This window comes from Bubalus kerabau, chromosome 3, assembly GCF_029407905.1.
Source record: "Bubalus kerabau isolate K-KA32 ecotype Philippines breed swamp buffalo chromosome 3, PCC_UOA_SB_1v2, whole genome shotgun sequence".
Taxonomy (NCBI): Eukaryota; Metazoa; Chordata; class Mammalia; order Artiodactyla; family Bovidae; genus Bubalus; species Bubalus kerabau.
The window spans coordinates 145,136,972-145,151,728 of NC_073626.1; the positions used below are offsets into that span (position 1 = coordinate 145,136,972).

General features: G+C 36.6%; 1 protein-coding gene across 5 annotated transcripts in view; it reads right to left on the reverse strand.

The window, feature by feature from the left end:
* The window catches only part of ICA1L (islet cell autoantigen 1 like), a 57,786-nt gene that overhangs the window by 11,891 nt on the left and 31,138 nt on the right, over nt 1–14,757 (reverse strand). For 4 of the 5 annotated variants that reach the window (XM_055573146.1, XM_055573149.1, XM_055573145.1 and 1 more), the window contains exons 6-10: nt 14,064–14,189; nt 12,576–12,674; nt 11,267–11,352; nt 9,327–9,370; nt 3,688–3,762 (exon numbers count right to left, since the gene is read on the reverse strand). In XM_055573146.1, coding sequence (XP_055429121.1) covers nt 3,688–3,762; nt 9,327–9,370; nt 11,267–11,352; nt 12,576–12,674; nt 14,064–14,189 — 430 coding nt within the window. The remainder of the gene's footprint in view (nt 1–3,687; nt 3,763–9,326; nt 9,371–11,266; nt 11,353–12,575; nt 12,675–14,063; nt 14,190–14,757) is intronic. The other variant, XM_055573148.1, reaches the window with a different exon arrangement.

Sequence of the window (14,757 nt, forward strand, 5' to 3'; positions counted from 1 at the left end):
CTCCTTGGAAGAAAAGCTATGACCAACCTAGACAGCATATTAAAAAGCAGAGACATTACTTTGCTGATAAAGGTCCATCTAGTCAAAGCTATGGTTTTTCCAGTAGTCCTGTATGGATGTGAGAGTTGGACTATAAAGAAAGCTGAGCGCCGAAGAACTGTGATGTTGGACTTTTCAAACCAGTCAATCGTAAAGGAAATCAGTCCTGAATATTCACTGGAAGGACTGATGCTGAAGCTCCAATAGTTTGGCCACCTGATGTGAAGAAAAGACTCACTGAAAAACCCTGATGCTGGGTAAGATTGAAGGCAGAAGGAGAAGGGGACAAAAGAGGATGAGATGGTTGGGTGGCATCACCGACTCGATGGATATGAGTTTGAGCAAGCTCTGGGAGTTGGTGACGGATAGGGAAGCCTGGCGTGCTGCAGTCCATGGGGTCTCAAAGAGTTGGACATGACTGAGTGACTGAACTGAAAGATCAAAATGACATTTCACAGTGAAATTAATAGCTATAAATACTTATGTATAAAATAACTAAGCAACCACCTGTGTAAGACAGAAACTACAGGAAACACGAGGAAAAACAGAAGCTAATAATAGGAGACTATAATATACCAAGTTAAAAAACAGGCCAAGAGGACAGAAGTAAAGATGTAAAAGATCTAAACAACGTAATCCACAAGTAGTTTTTTTTTTTCCAGCTATGCTGTGCAGCAGGTGAGATCTTAGTTCTCCAACCAGGGATCAGACCTGCACCTCTTGCATTGGGCATACAAAGTTTTAACCACTAGACTGCTGGGGAGGTTCTACTGTGGTTGTTTTTGAATATATACAAACCCTAATGAAAATATACCTTCTTTTGAAGCACACATTGAAAATTCATGGAAATTAGTAACTAAGGCACACACACAAATCAGTTTCTTAAAATAGAGATATTACAAACAACATGCTTTGATTATAATGAAATAAAATGAGACAATTCTTGGAGAAGGAAATGGAAACCCACTCCAGTGGGATTTCTTGCCTGGGAAATCTCATGGACAGTGGAGCCTGGTGGGCCACAGTCCATGGGGTCACAAAAGAGTCAGACATGACTTAGCAACTCAGCAACAACCACAGTCGATTATAGGCAGGTCTTTCAACTGTCAGAGGATGGGGGCCCAGAACCCCCACTGAGTTCAAGTGTCAACTGTATTTGGTCTTGTGACTCCTATATTTATGTATGAAACAAAAACTTACTAAATTAGTACCTTAAATAAAGTTTAAGGGAAAAAAATGAGATCATTTTTTAATGAAACCAGAAACTAAAGGGCTCTTCTGCCTGCATGTTCTTAATACCTTCTTTTAAACAACTCCTGGTTGAAAGGTGAATGTAATTTCTGAAAAATAGTGATAAAGAAGACATTTCATATCATAACCCATGCGGTATTTAAATAATAATTAATAGAAAAATCATGACTACATTTGTCAATAAAAATCAAAGAGGCTTCTGGCATGACAGAATGATGAGGTCTAGGGACCTGCACATCAGTTTTTAAGTAACTGGTGAAAATAATTTTAAAATCTCTGGAAATTTTCCAAGGACATACTTCAAATGAAGAAACATTTACACAAGAACATCTATTACAATTCAGAAAGAATGAAAGACTATGGTATTTGAACTAAGAACCATTCCTTTCCACCCCCCTTTCTCAATTCAACAAGATGAAAATTTGCTCTAGTCTGGTGGGAGTCAGGGAGGGGACCAAGGAATAATTGCAAACAAGCATGAGAGAATTTGGAGGGTAATAGAAATATTCTAATTCTCAATTGTGATGGTTGCCCAACTCTATAAATTTACTAAAAGCCACTGAATTTTATACTTACAATGGGTGAATCTTATGGTATTTAAATTATATCCCAATAAAACTTAAAAAATCAAAAGAGATTTTGTACAAGTCTATGCAAATAAATCTGAAAACCCAGACAAAATGAATAATTTCTGAGAACAATATAACTTATTAAAATTGGTCGCAGGACAGGTAAAAAGGTTAAACTGATCAATTTCCACAAAGAAGAAAACTGAAAAAAAATCACAGGCTGAGATATTTTCACAGGGAAATTAATATCAACGTAAACATAGTAAATAAAGTATCAACAGACAATGCACAATGACAAAGCTGGATTTCTAACTGGAATCCTATTAATATAGCTCACCATCTTAATGTATTTAAGAGCAAACATCAAATAATCACTGGTAGAGATGCTGAGAAAGCTGTTGGCAAAATTCAACAAGGAGTGGGTGTGCAACCATTCCTAATAAAATCTCTTGAGAAAACAGTAATGTGTGGATACTTAACATTATAAATTATATACCTCAGTCTAAAAGCTAGCATCTTAATTAATTCAGAAACAGGCACTGACACCAAGATCAGGACATGCTTGCTATTATTTCACATTGTTCTGGACGTAGTACCAATTTAAAAAAAGAACTTAATTACAGTCACAGGAGTTATTAAAGAAAAAACGAGACTATCTGTGTTTGCCGAAGACATGATGGTTTACCTGGAAAGTTCCAGAAAATCACTCATAAAACTAACTCAAAGTATAAACAAATTTAGCAAGGTAGCAGGATACAAAACTAATATGTAAAAATCAATAGCACTTATATACACAAAATAGTAACCAATTAAAGATGAAATGGAAAGAAAATGTCATTTATAATCACAATAAAAGAAAATATTCAGAGATGATCTTAACTAGAAATGTTCAAAACCTACATAAAAAGACTATATATGAAAGCTATACAAGTAAACTTTAACAGAAAGATACCCCTTGTTTGACATCATCAACCTGTCAGTTTTCAGATTTAATGTGATCACAAAGTATTGATGAAACTTTCTTATGGAGCTAGACAATAAGCCTTTAAATAAAAAATGTGGCAATAGTACATTGACACATCTATAAGCTATAAAGAAAGTCCAGAAATAGACTCAAATACATATAGAAATCTAGCATATGAGTGGAAGTTAATCTCAAATTACTGGGGCAAAGATGGCATTTAAAAAAATAAAGGATAGCCATTTGGAAAAATATAACATTCAATCCATTCTTCCAATACCATTTGCGTGAATAAACTCCAAATCAATTGGAGATCTAAACGTTAAAAAAAAAACAAACTATATAAATACTAGTAGAAAGCAGCAGCAGTAGCAGCAGAAAGCATAAATGAACTCCTCTAACCTGGGCTTTGCATAGGACATAAATCCAGATCCAATGAAACAAAAGATTAATAAATTTGACTATATAAAATGTTTAAATTTTTTTCATGGCAAAAAACAACTATAAGAAAAGTCAAAAGACAAATGACAAATTGGGAGAAAACATGCAACATAATTGCTTGGAAGAAATGTTCAAGGTAGTACTGACTGAGCGCCTGCACTGACAGATGGCAGAGATACATGAGACAGTAAGGGGAGCAACAGTCCCGCACGTCCTCACAGTTACAGACACTCCCACAGGGCCGAGACATACAGAATAAACAATTATCTAATTTCCATTGTGACATGCTATGAAGTAAAAGAGTAGGATTGTATTCCTGTGCAAAGACCTATCAGATTTTCATGTTATGAAAATGAATATTAAATAAAAACTAAAGAATTTTAAACAATAAATTGTCCATATATATATAGTGAAATTATAATATACCATTTTCAGAGTCAGAAAACCGAGGTGCTACAAATTCTTTTATTCCAGAATGTTTTTCCTTATGATGTTCAGTTGCTGAAACAAAAGCACATGAAAGATTAAGTTGAAGAAGAAAAAATTTAGCATGCTGATTTACTATAGTAGTTTATAATCATTTAAACCCAACTGTTCAACTGACCAAATCAGATTATAATCCATATATGTAAAATTTAAAGATCTATAGATAAAAATTACATATGTATAAATATAGCAAATAATTTTATAATACCCACAAATATTGGGGTCCTCTGTTATATCCATGCCCTCTTAAAAGTTAAAAGTTTTCACATTGCATGTAATTGGCACAGTGCCTATGGAAAACAATATGGAGGTTCCTCAAAAAAACTAAAAATAGAACTACCATATGATCCAACAATGCCACTTCTGAGTACTTTATCCAAAAAATAAAAACAAAAACCCTATTTCAAAAAGATACATGCACCCCCTATTCACTACAGCGTTATTTACAACAGCCAAGACACTGAAAGAACCAAGTGCCCATCAATGGGTGAAAAGAGAAAATGCGGTTCATATACGCAATGGAACATTATTCAGCCATAAAAAAAATAAAATCTTAACATTTATGACAACATGGATGGACATTGAAGGCATTATGCTAAGTGAAATGGGTCAGAGAAAGACACATACTGTACCATCTCACTTATATGTGGTGTATCAAGAACAAACGATACCTGAGCGCATAGACTGAGAGAACAGTGGTGGTTGCCAAAGGCTGAGGTGGGGGCACAATGAGTGAAGGAAGTTAAAAAGTACAAACTATCAATTATAAAATAAATAAGTCATGGGGATGTAATGTACAGAATGTTGATTATAGTTAGTACTTTAGTTACTATTGTTCAGTCGCCAAGTGTCAGACTCTTTGCAACTCCAAGGACTGCTGCAGGTCAGGCTTCCCTGTCCTTCACTATCTCCCTAAGTTTGCTCAGATTCATGTCCATTGAGTCGGTGATGCTATTTACAACCATCTCATCCTCTGCCACCCTCTTCTTTTGCATTCAATCATTCCCAGCACAAGGACCTTTTCCAATGAGTCGGCTCTTCGCATCAGGTGCCAAAGTATTGGAGCTTCAGTTTCAGCACCAGTCCTTCCAATGAATATTCAGGATTTATTTCCTTTAGGATTGACTGGTTTCATCTCCTTGCAATACTGCTGTTGCTGCTGCTAAGTCGCTTCAGTCGTGTCCGACTCTGTGTGACCCCATAGACGGCAGCCCACCAGGCTCCCCCGTCCCTGGGATTCTCCAGGCAAGAGCACTGGAGGGGGTTGCCATTTCCTTCTCTAATGCATGAAAGTGAAAAGTGAAAGTGAAGTCGCTCAGTTGTGTCCAACTCTTAGCGACCCCATGGACTGCAGCCTACCAGGCTCCTCCGTCCATGGGATTTTCCAGGCGAAAGTACTGGAATGGGTTGCCATTGCCTTCTCCCTTGCAATACAAGGGACTCTAAATCAAGTCTTCTCCAGCACCACAGTTAGAAAGCATCAGTTCTTTGGTGGTCGCCTTCTTTATGGTCCAACTCTCACATCTGTATGTGACTACTGGAAAAACTATAGCTTTAACAATATGGATCTCTGTCAGCAAAGGGATGTCTTTGCTTTTTAATATGCTGTCTAGGTCTGTCACAGCTGTCCTCCCAAGTAGCAAGCATCTTTTATTTTTATTTTATTTTATTTTTCTCTTTCTTTTTTTTTTAATTTTATTTTATTTTTAAACTTTACATAACTGTATTAGTTTTGCCAAATATCAAAATGAATCCGCCACAGGTATACATGTGTTCCCCATCCTGAACCCTCCTCCCTCCTCCCTCCCCATTCCATCCCTCTGGGTCGTCCCAGTGCACCAGCCCCAAGGGTTGGTGTGCAGTGATTTTGGAGCCCAAGAAAAGAAAGTCTGTCACTGCTTCCACTTTTCCCCCTTCTATTTGCCATGAAGTGATGGGACTGGATGCCATGATCTTAGTTTTCTGATGTTGAGTTTTAAGCCACCTTTTTACTCTTCTCTTTTACCCCCATCAAGAGGCTTTTTTAGTTCCTCTTCACTTTCTGCCATAAGGGTGGTATCATCTGAGGTTGTTGATATTTCTCCTGGTAGTTTTGATTCCAGCTTGTGCTGCATCCAGCCCAGCATTTTGCATGATGTACTTTGTATATAAGTTAAATAAGCATGGTGACAATATACAGCCTTGACGTACTCCTTTCCCAATTCTGAACCAGTCCTTTATTCCATGTCTGGTTCTAACTGTTGCTTCTTGACCTGCATACAGGTTTCTCAGAGACAGGGAAGGTAGTCTGGTATTCCCATCTCTTTAAGAATTTTCCACAAATAACAAAGAATTTGTTAAGATAGACAGTCAAAGGCTTTTGCATAGTCAATGAAGCAGACGTAGATGTTTTGCTGGAATTCCCTTGCTTTCTCTATGATCCAGTGAATGTTGGACATTTGGTTTCTTGTTCCTCTTCCTTTTCTAAACCCAGCTTATACAGTTAGTAATACTTTCAAATACTGCATATTTGAAAGCTGCTAAGAGAGTAAATCTTAAAAGTTTTCATCACAAGAAAAAAATGGTCACTGTGTATGAGGATGGATATTAACTAGACTTATTGTGGTGATCATTTTGCAATCTATACATATAGCAAATCATGTGTACACCTGAAACTAATATAGTTATATGTCAATTATACCTCAGTATAAGTAACAAGTGTACAACAGAGTGATTTGCAATTTTTAAGTTATGCTCCACTTATAATTATTATAAAATATTGACTATATTCCCTGTAGTTTATTTTATACATAATTGTTTGTATCTCTTAATCCCTTAGCCTTCCTTATTTTGTCCCTCCTCCCCTCCTTGTCCCTGATGGTAAATACTAGTTTTCTCTATATCAGTAATCCTGGGTTTTTTGTTGTTGTTATGTTCAACAGTTTATTTAGCTTATCATATAAGCAACATTATATAGTATTTGTCTTTCTCTGACCTATTTCACTTAGTTCATCCATGTTGTTGGAAATAGCAAATTTTCATTCTTTTTTATGACTGAATAGTACTCCTATATGCATACCACATATTCTTTATCTATTTTCATCTGTTGATGGACACTTATTGCTATGAACAATGGGATACATGTATCTTTTCCAATTACTGTTTTGGGGATTTTTTTCAGATATATATACCCATGAGTGGAATTGCTTGCTCATATGGTAATTTTATTTTTAGTTTTTGGGAAACCTCTATACTGGTTTTCATTGTGCCTAAACCAATTTACATTCCCACCGGCAGTGTAAGAAGTTTCCCTTTCCTACACATTTTCACAGGTATTTATATTTGTAGTCTTTGTGGTGACAGCCATTCTGACAGGTGTGAGATGGTATCTCATTATAGTTGTATTTATTTTTAAACAGTTATTTGGCTGTTTCAAGGCCTTAGCTGGAGCACACAGGAGTGTCAATCTTCACTGCAGCACGTGGGATCTTTAGCTGTTGCATGTGGGATATAGTTCCCTGACCCAGTATTGAAACCAGGCCCCCTGCATTGGGAGCACAACGTCTTAGACGCTGGATCACCAGGGAAGTCCCTCATTATAGTTTTAATTTGCATTTCTCTGATGATTAATGGCGTTGAGCATATTTTCATGTTCCGGTTGGCCATCTGTATGTCTTTGGAAAGATGTATGTTCAGGTCGTCTGCTCATTTAGGTTGTCTTTTTGATCTTGAGTTGTATGAGCTGTTTATATATTTTGGATAATAATTTCTCATAGGTCATATCATTTGCCAATTTTTGTCCCATTACACAGGCTGTCTTTTGATTTTGTCAATGGTTTCCTTTGCTGTGTGTGCAAAAACTTTTAAGTTTAATCAGGTCCCATTTGTTTATTTTTGCTTTTATCTCCTTTGATTTAGGAGAAAGATCCAAAAGAAAATTTTGCTATTTATGTCGAAGAGTGTTCTACATAGGTTTTCTAGGAGTTTCATGGTTTCTAGCCTTACATTTAGGTCTTTAGTCATTTTGAGTTTATTTTTGCCATGTATAGTAACATGGATGGACTTGGATGGTATTATACTAAGTGAAATAAGTCAGACAGAGAAAAACAAATGCTGCATATCATTTAGATGTGGAATCTACAAAACAGAATAGACTCGTGAATGTAACAAAAAGGAAATAGACTTGCAGATACAGAAAACAAACTAGTGGTTACCAATGGGGAGAAGGAAGAGGGAAGGGCAACTTCCGGATAGGAGATTAAAAGATACAAACTATTATGTATAAGATAAGCTAGAAGGATATTATATAACAGTTTATATAATAGTATAACACAGGGAATATAGCCAACAATATCTATAAATGGAGCATAACCTTTAAAAAGTGTGATCACTCTGTTGTATATCTATAACATATAATATTACATCAACTGTACTTCAACAAAAAGGGGACATAACTACTGATACAGCAGGCTTTAAAAGATAAAATAATACTATAAGTGGATGTTGACACTACAACAATGCCCATTATATTTCATTTATGTTGGTTAAAAAATATTCTCTAATTGGATACAGGATTATGTATGCACCATTAGATAACATTTGGAACATATGTTTGATGGTATGTTAGATATATGAGCTCATGACTATTGTAGTCTTTGGTTTCTTTTATCAGTATGGTCTGTATTTATGTATATGCTTAAAAAATATTGGACACCTACTATGTGCTACATAGTTTATAAATATATCTAGCATCCTGCCAGGTAGGAGTGTATGAGTCATTTTTCTGAAGAGAAATATGAAAAAGGCATAAATGACTCATTAAAAAAAAAAGTTAGCCTTCAAATCCAGATTTTTCTGGCTCCAAAGCTACAGTAATTAAAATATATGTTGACTGTACATATAATGTATATTTATTTTAAAATAACATAAATTTAAATATGAGAATAATTTTTGAAACAATCATACTGACCTGTGAAATGAATATCTACACTAAAAGCAACTGTCTCTAAGAAGGCCAGAATTCCCTAAAGAAGATAATTGGACACTCTAATTATGATTGCCTGAAAGCTAACTCATTGCCAAGCACAGCCTCCAGTTCCACCCGAGCAGGAAGCCTGGACTGAGACCCTGGGCAGCTGCAGAGCAAATCCTACCACCTGCCCAGGCAGGGAAGCAGGTGAGCAGTCCCACCCAAGAGGGGAGCATGGTCCTTGGCCCACCTGACCAGGATGCCTTAAAAGTGACCCTGGGGAGCCTCCAAGCCCAGCTTACAGTACTGCCCAGCACCACATCCCAAATTAAACATAGTAACTATGTGAGGTGATGGATGTGTTAACTAGTCTAATGGTGAAAATCATTTTGCAATACATACAAGTACCAAATCACCCAATTGTACACCTTAAACTTAGAGTATTACATGTCAATTACAACTCCATAAAGCTGTTGTAATGCGAACTCAGAAGGGTTTGTACAGAGACATAAAGCGACTTAACGTTTTTTAATTAAATGGATATTAATACAATCTCTCTGAAAAGGCTGCAACAAGCTGTTTTCACGTTTGTATGTGATCATTTCACATTTTATCGAATCAACCATCTTACCTGGTTCACTTCCCAAGTTCACTTCCTCATCTGACAAAACTAACCTAAAGTAAAACAGAAAAATGAAAAGATTTTGGTTAAAATACACTGGGGACTCATACTCTACAAACAGTTCTGTATGGCTTAAAAAAGTTTTTTTTTTTAAACTGAGGAGGCAGTTGTCTGGTAGATCTCCTAAAATCTGAGACAAATCTTTTCTAGAGCTACATAGACTGTAAAAATAACCTTTCACCTCTTATTCTTTCAATGCATTTATACTGAGTATTGACTGAAGCACCAGGTACCATGTTCAGCATGGTGAGCACCGTGTGAAATACCACACAGAGAACATCTGTCACCAAAGCCGTCGAGTATGAAGTTTAGTTTTCAAGCATTAAAAGGTTTTTGCTCAAGAATTCTTGGCAAGCAAAGTATTGAGAGGTTGAGGTTGACACGTACGTACACACTGCTGTATTTAAAACAGATAACCAACAAAGATTTACTATTTAAAAAAATTAAAAATTTTAAAAAAGAGATTAAAAAAAAAGAGTGCTTGGGAACTACAGGGAATGAAGAACTGTAGAAAAAATGGAGTACTCTATTTTGAACAAGAAATTGATGGTTACATTTGGCTAAAATAAGACACATTTGGCTAAAACATTCTCGACCAAAACTAATTTTGGAAAGTGTTATCATCCATCTGGTATAATAATTTAAAAAAATGAGATAAAGAAAGTTTTATCTTTTTTTTTTTTCGGATGTACCGAGCGGCATGTGCGATCTTAGTTCCCAGACCAGGAATGGAACTCATGCACCCTGCGTTGGAAGCACAGAGTCTTAGCCACTGGGTCGCCAGAAAAGTCCCGAGATACAGAACCATTTTTCATAATTCTTGGGGTATAAACTCACAACTCTAGTGTTGGGTTTTTTTTTTAATAAGCCTTTAAAGACACTTAAAAGCAATACAATATTTATTTGCAAATCCCACAGAAATAAACCTACAGAACAAATGGATAGTTTGATATGGAATGAAATGTTCAACAATAGTATACATAGATTGTGTTTTAAACATTTTGGACAGAAGAGAGGGTTGAGGTGCTTTGGAACCTGTTAGTTAACGTGAAAGGCAGCTTTCATAATGCTGAAGATGGGTGAGGAGATTTCGAATAAAACTTCCATAAAATGTGATAACAAATATAGCTACTAAATTAATAAACAATGTACAATTTAAAGTCTCAATATATGTAACTAAGTTAATACATTTAATTTATATCTATACATTTGATTACTTAATCTATATTCTAAAACATTGTATATCCAAGGTGGTTAAAAAAATTTTTTTCTGTTTGGATATCCCCCTGGGGAAAAGGGTGAAATGCCTATATTTCAGATCACCTTTCACTCAACAATATAGTGTTGTCATTGTTTGGGCCTATTTCTGGGTTCATCATTATACTCAGCGCAATCTAGTTAAAATGCCAAGTGGCAGGTCTGCAAGGAAAACAAAGGTAACATGTCACTAAAGGGAAACAGGCAACATGAAGGATGAGCACAGCAAGGGCCTCCCTTTCTAGGGAACCAATCCCAGTCCCCTCGGTGTTGTCTTGGAGACAAACTGTCACCAGCTTCCATCTCATAGCTACCAACACCTAGCTCTTTCTTTTTCAAGCAGTCCCTTCTGGGATTCACTAGAGACAGGCTCTTAGTACAAGACCCAGTCTCCTACACTAAATAATTTGGGATTATCACCCAACTGTTCTGTATTCCTATCACCAACTTTGCCTGCCATGCCAAAACTGGGGCAAGGGGTAAGTTTCAGAGCAGATGTCTAACGTTAACTGGAAAAATGACACAGAAGTATTCAGTCTTTGGTAAACCAGAGAAGAAACAACTCTTTCCAAATATATACTACAATGGTATCCAGAACTTCATAGCACGATCTGTAACTTTTGTCTGCTCACCTATTGAGGTTTTCAGGGAGAGAATTGTCTTCTATTCGTTCTTCCTTGTGGTCTTCAGTAAGCTTCATTGGAGTGTCTTGTAGTTGCTAAGGATAAGAAATTTAGTGTTAAGTAAGTGGGAGGAATCTTTTTCTCTCTTTGTGCAAACAAAAATGAGAATAAAAATTCTAAAGAACAATATAAAACAGGAAGAGTTCTGAAGTCAAGAGTGGGAGATGTATGCTGGTATAATTTGACCCGAGCCCTGCATCCTTTGTATCCTGGCTGCCCGTGGCCGTGACACACACTGTGGACTAGTCACAGGGTCCTCCACTCTAAGATATGCCACAGAAGACCTCACTGTGTTGCCAGCCAGCACTGTGATGCTCTAAATACAACTAAAGATTTTCAGCTTCAAGTCTAAGCTGAAATTGGATATGAAAGTTGCCTAAATACACAGTATGTTATCCAGCAAAACATTAACATAGAAAGGTAAAAAACCAAAACACACACCACCACCACAACAACAACAAAAACAAAAAACCCCAAATCTATTAGATTGGAAGATGCTATGTCAGGACCTGACTTAAAAAAAAATCTACACCAAGCCCCAGTAACATACGGTTATAGGATGTGAACCCATCACAAACATCACATCCAGCTTAGGCAAACTTAACATTTTCAACTTCTACTGAAAATAAAGCAGAATGATTAGTTCAAAGGAACTGAAACGTAGCCTACTAGAATGGATGAAATGATTAACACAGTGCATCTCTGCTGGATAAGCCACACATACAGAAAGTTGACAGGAAGAGTACGTTTTACATGTAGGTGTTATGGAAAGAGCTGACCTAATTCGGTACTCCTCAGCAGCAATCACACATACATAATGACCAAAACTGGCATAATGGTACCATGGATCACATCTATGACATAAGTGTAAAAGGAAAGCAAAGAGACTTTAACTCCTAAAACTGTCAGGTAGGTAATGTCATTTTTGAAAACACATGACCACTTTCCATCACCTGTTTCTCTTTCCATTACCTTTTCTTTTTGCATTTTAATTTTCTTTTTACTTTTTCTTTTATTCCGCTCTCCCCCACTCTACTGATATCACGAGACCACCAGCAGCGTGCCCATGTATTTGTCCAGTGCTGCTGGCAGCATTTGGAATCTGGGAACTTCATAAAAATGACTAACTGAAAGAGTATAAAAAAATGATTCCCAGTGTTTTGTAAGTTTGAAATTAGGCTTAGCAAAAAGCAGTCTCAAGGTTATCGTCCAGATGAAGTGTCATATATCTAAGAAAAGAGCACTGAAAGGAACGTACCTTGAGAGCTACAAAGTCGTATGGATGAAGGCCTATACAGGTCCCATGAATCTGGGACATCATTCGAGCTGTCTTCTCCCAGAATCCAAGCAGTGTTCTCTGTAGAGAAAGACAAGGTGGCACTACAGTCCCGCTTCCTCTCCTTTTTTCAGTGCTCTTTTTCCTCACTATCGTAGACAAATAGTTGTTGTCAAATAACAAGAAGTAGGATCTAAAATCAATTTCCAGGTCTGGGGAGCCCGAAAGCTCTGTAAACAGTAACTGCACAAGGACTGGCACTGTGTCTGCATGTATGTCGCCCGTGTGCATACAGCACTGACAGATAACCGGAGCCAGCTCGGGAGGGACTGCAGCCGAGAGCATGACGCTGGCCGATGAGAACACCTTCCGAGGGGCCCAGGAGAAAAATGTTCAAAGCACCAAAATATCATATTTGCATCAGAGGTGTATGTGTAAACTTTTATGTTGGTAAGCATGTATAAAACTTTATTAATTGGAGTAAAATAATTTGTACCATTAAATTTGGACTTTCATTTAGGGCTCAAGAAAGATTTGTCAAAAAAAAAAATGTGTTATCAAGCTAACTCAAGTAATTGTACATTTTCCTCGCTGCTTCAAGGTTCCTGTTCAAAGTGAGGAGGTGAGTGAGGAGAACAAGGGAGAGCTGGGTAACAGCCGCTGTGTTTCTGGCATCATGCGACACAGATCACCACGTGCTTTTATTTTCAAGTGTCACTTGTCTTGATTCTTAAATCCCACAGAATTGAACTGAATTAGGCAGATTCCTTAAAAGCAGCATCAAATGCCATTTCTTTTAGTTTATTATCATTCTCCTATGCAAAAGTTTATTCTATTTTGCCACTGACTGATAAAATCAGTAACTGTTACCTGTTAATATCTAACTTACTCATTGTATGCTATTTATGTGTGACTTGGAATAAAGTAAACACAAATGTAATCTCCTTCTGAGATTACAGTGGTATGGCATGATGATCTGGCAGAACTGAACATAAGACTTAGAAAACCTAAGTTTTTAAGCCCAACACTACCATTTCCTTTAAGTCTCATTTAATTTTCACTTTCCTCATCCACCAATGGTAGAAAAGTGTTGAACTTTTGGGTCACAGCATCTTTGCTTCAAATAAAATTGTGTGTAGAATTAGTTCAAAGTGGAGCATCTCCGAATGAACCAGACTAAGAGGCCTTGAATCCTGACTCCTCTCAAGCTCCTAAATGTCTGTCTGTCTCTCCTTCCTAGGATATCAAAGGGAATAACATGAAGCTACGGGAGCAGGTAATTGCTAAAGTCTTTTCCAGTCTAGTATTCTATGATTCTGAATGTCATAACCTTAGTAAGTCAAGTTTAACAAAATCAAAGGAATCTGATCAATTATACAATTTTTTTTGCACCCTTTAGACAACTTTTAAAAAGGAATCTCACCACTCATCTTTTTACTGCAAGGATATGCTGACCATGGAGGTGGGTACCTGGTAGGTAGCAAGTGAATGAGACAACATGTTACAGCGACTAGCTCCAAGTAAATCCACTTTCTGACAAACATCCATCTTTAACTTGTCAAAAGAAGTTTTGCTATTTCTCACTTGGATCTGTACCTGCAACCACAAAAATGTAGCTTATTAATACTTCTAACATAGAAATAAATGTACCACACAGGTTCATGATACATGTTTTCAGACACATGAAATTGTAACAAAGAAGATTCTCCTTCCCTGAATTAGTATTTCATGATTCATTGAAAAGATTTTGGCTATTTTTGGTAACTGTGGGAGATTCTTTCCACCAGGTATCTTTATGCTGAGAAACTATGTGACGAAAGACAGAAAAAAAAGTATATAGCTAAGAAGAAAAAACAGATTCCAAGTAAAAAGAAACATCCAAAACTACTGATAGATAATATTTAGCTAAGAAATAGTAGAAGAATAAATGGAAAGGGGATATAGTTAAAGTGTTATAAAGCATTAATAATAGCTCTGAATCATACAGATGTATTTATGAACTTAAATATAGGCTTATATTTCTTACACATAGGTGAGTCATTTGTCAGTAAGTCATGTGAATATTCAGCTTTAAATGTGCTTATTCATTCAATGAATACTTAAAAGGTATCTATTATGTGCCAGGCACTGCTCAAGGACCGGGGATGCTGTGGTGAACAATGTT